At 37.0% G+C, this 2,532-nt stretch overlaps 1 protein-coding gene across 1 annotated transcript in view; it reads right to left on the reverse strand.

Moving 5' to 3' along the window:
- Nucleotides 1-2,532, reverse strand: part of LOC107286248 (protein unc-80 homolog) — a gene marked incomplete at its 3' end in the record, with an annotated part of 101,153 nt that overhangs the window by 81,874 nt on the left and 16,747 nt on the right. The window contains 1 exon segment of the mRNA XM_029283891.1: nt 458-581. Coding sequence (XP_029139724.1) covers nt 458-581 — 124 coding nt within the window.

Here is a 2,532-nt window from a genome sequence, read left to right on the forward strand (position 1 = left end):
GTAATTTAGTAATTTAGTCTCATATAACCTTTAGTCTCATATAGCCTCAATCTAACTCAAGGTTATATTTTAAAGGGCACTTATATTTTAAAATCTCATAAGTTTATCCTCTAATTGCAACCCACCTCTGTCATTAGACTTATTAAAAAAAATCCAGAGAGATAGTTTTCTCAACAATTTTGACTTCTTTCTTGTTACCAGGAAAATGATATATTAAAAATGGAGAGGCAGAATAGCTTGACTATTAGTGCTAGGAATTCTGTTTGTAAAAATAGTGTAGGCAATAAAAAGCCTCTCTTCACTGCTGTCATTTAAAAAAATGCAGATAATATTGTAAATCTATACTGATTCAACAGTCATAATAATTGCAGTGTGCATATAGATGGAAAAGATATTGATTTAGTGTGCACTCATATATGCATGCACAGACCACACAATCATGTATGCACACACAAACCTGTGATTATATTCCTGATGGGCTTAACAAGGGCAGTAAAGGCAGTGACTTCTGGCTGTCTGTGTTCCCACATTGGCTGCCAAATGACAAGACCACTGGCAAGACGAAAGGTCAGATCAGATTCCTAAAAATAAGAATAAAGCAAATTGTTGAATTATTCTAAGGAAAAAGGATATATGAGTAGATCTTTCCAATTCTAAAGCTGATTAATTTTTTTTCACATATAAACTATCCATGGCTCCAAATTAGCATTCAGATAAAGTGCTAATCTGACTTTAGCAAAAGGCCAGATTAGCTAGCCTTTTCATTAGATAATCTAATTAAAACCTAATATAATTAATTAAAATTTAAGCAAAAATTAAACATTAAGATAAAGCAAAATTACTCCACCATCTCACTCTCCCCACTTTAATTACATTGTCCAGTAAAAAAAAATGTGGATCCTGTAATGCTCATATTTTGGCAAAGTCTTTTCAGTACAGGCAATGCATCCTCTGGAAGGCAACACTTTTACTGATTAAAAATGAAAGCAGGCATGGGACCACTACTGCCACTAGAGTTTCATGGAAGTGGTGCTCATCTCAGTCTTTTCTGCCCATTTTGATCTCCTATGCAGCTCCAATGAAGGAGATGAAGCCAGAACAATAGTAGAGATAGAATAGCTATACAAGACCCACTTTAGGACTCAAAAAAGACAGAGAAGTTTGGAAGACCTTATTTTAGTCTCAGTGTGTTTGGAACTAAAACAAACTACTTAAGGGGTAATCAGTGGATCAGTTAATTGCATGTGAGAGTTTATGGACATCCTGGCACTGCTAATTGTGTCATGTGAACAAGGCCATGTTGCATAGCCTTCACCCTCCAAACCAGAAACAGAAAAAATGATTAGAAGCTCTAAGGGTATTTTGTCACTTTAAATGGCTCAACTATGACTAAGGCTCAGTAGGAAAAAGAATGAGTCCTCTTTAGAGGCAAAACAGAGAACAATTCATGGCTTTTTCATAATCCTCAGCATGCTTTGAAGACTTGAATTTAAACTTTTCAATCTCCATATGAATAGCATGAATGAGCCCAAGGAGAAGTAAAAAAAAGGGTCTTGTATGAAGATGATGGAACTAGAAGCAGCAGATTCTCAATGCCCCACATTAGTTTGAATAATAAGGAAGAAGCAACAATAGTCACAGCTCAGATATAGAGATAATGCAAGAATATCAAGATGCTGTTTGTGGAAAACAAGAACATAGGTCCAGTAATATTAACATCCTTTTGTCCCAAAGGTGCTTTTTCAAGAGGCAACTGGACGATGTTTCATTTCTCACCCAAGAAGCTTCTTCAGCTCTGATTGGATGATGGGAAATGGAAGTATTTATATTCCTTGCAGACAGCTGGTCATTTGTATTCTTTCAGAGAATCATTGAGGCCATTTGGAATTGTGTCTGTGTCCTCAGGGTCAGCTGAGTAATGCAAATGGGTGTGGAGACTTCTTGGAACTGCTGAAAGGACTGTGTTGTGGAGCTGTGTTTTCTGCAGGACGTTTTCTGCCCTGTGTCCCTTCACTATGATTTCAGTTTGAGATGGAGACAACACAGCCTGCACCTGTGTTCACAGTGAAGGGATACAGGGCAGAAAACATCCTGCAGAAAGCACAGCTCCACAACACAGTCCTTTCAGCAGTTCCAAGAAGGCTCCACACCCATTTGCACTACTCAGGTGACCCTGAGGACACAGACACAATTCCAAGTGGCCTCAACGACTAAAGGATACCATTTTTTTCTAAAGATGTTCTGTTTATGGCAGGCAGAAAATCTGGAAGCTGGATGAGTTTAAAGCTAGATAGTTGACTACACTAAAAGAAAAAAATCTTTCAACCACCTCACACTCTTCCATATATAAATAAAATAAATAAATAAATTCCCTAATGAATACAACACAGATGGAAAGATGACAGTAGAAAAAAATCAGACTAAGAGTTTCTTGCATGCCATATATTACATCCATCAAACACCAAGACAACAGATGTGTAAAATTGTAGTTGTTACTTGTGATAGCAAAATATTCCATCTCCCTTACACCCC

The sequence above is a fragment of the Protobothrops mucrosquamatus genome, unplaced genomic scaffold (assembly GCF_001527695.2).
Source record: "Protobothrops mucrosquamatus isolate PMUCROS unplaced genomic scaffold, P.Mucros_1.0 scaffold263, whole genome shotgun sequence".
In the NCBI taxonomy this organism is placed as follows: Eukaryota; Metazoa; Chordata; class Lepidosauria; order Squamata; family Viperidae; genus Protobothrops; species Protobothrops mucrosquamatus.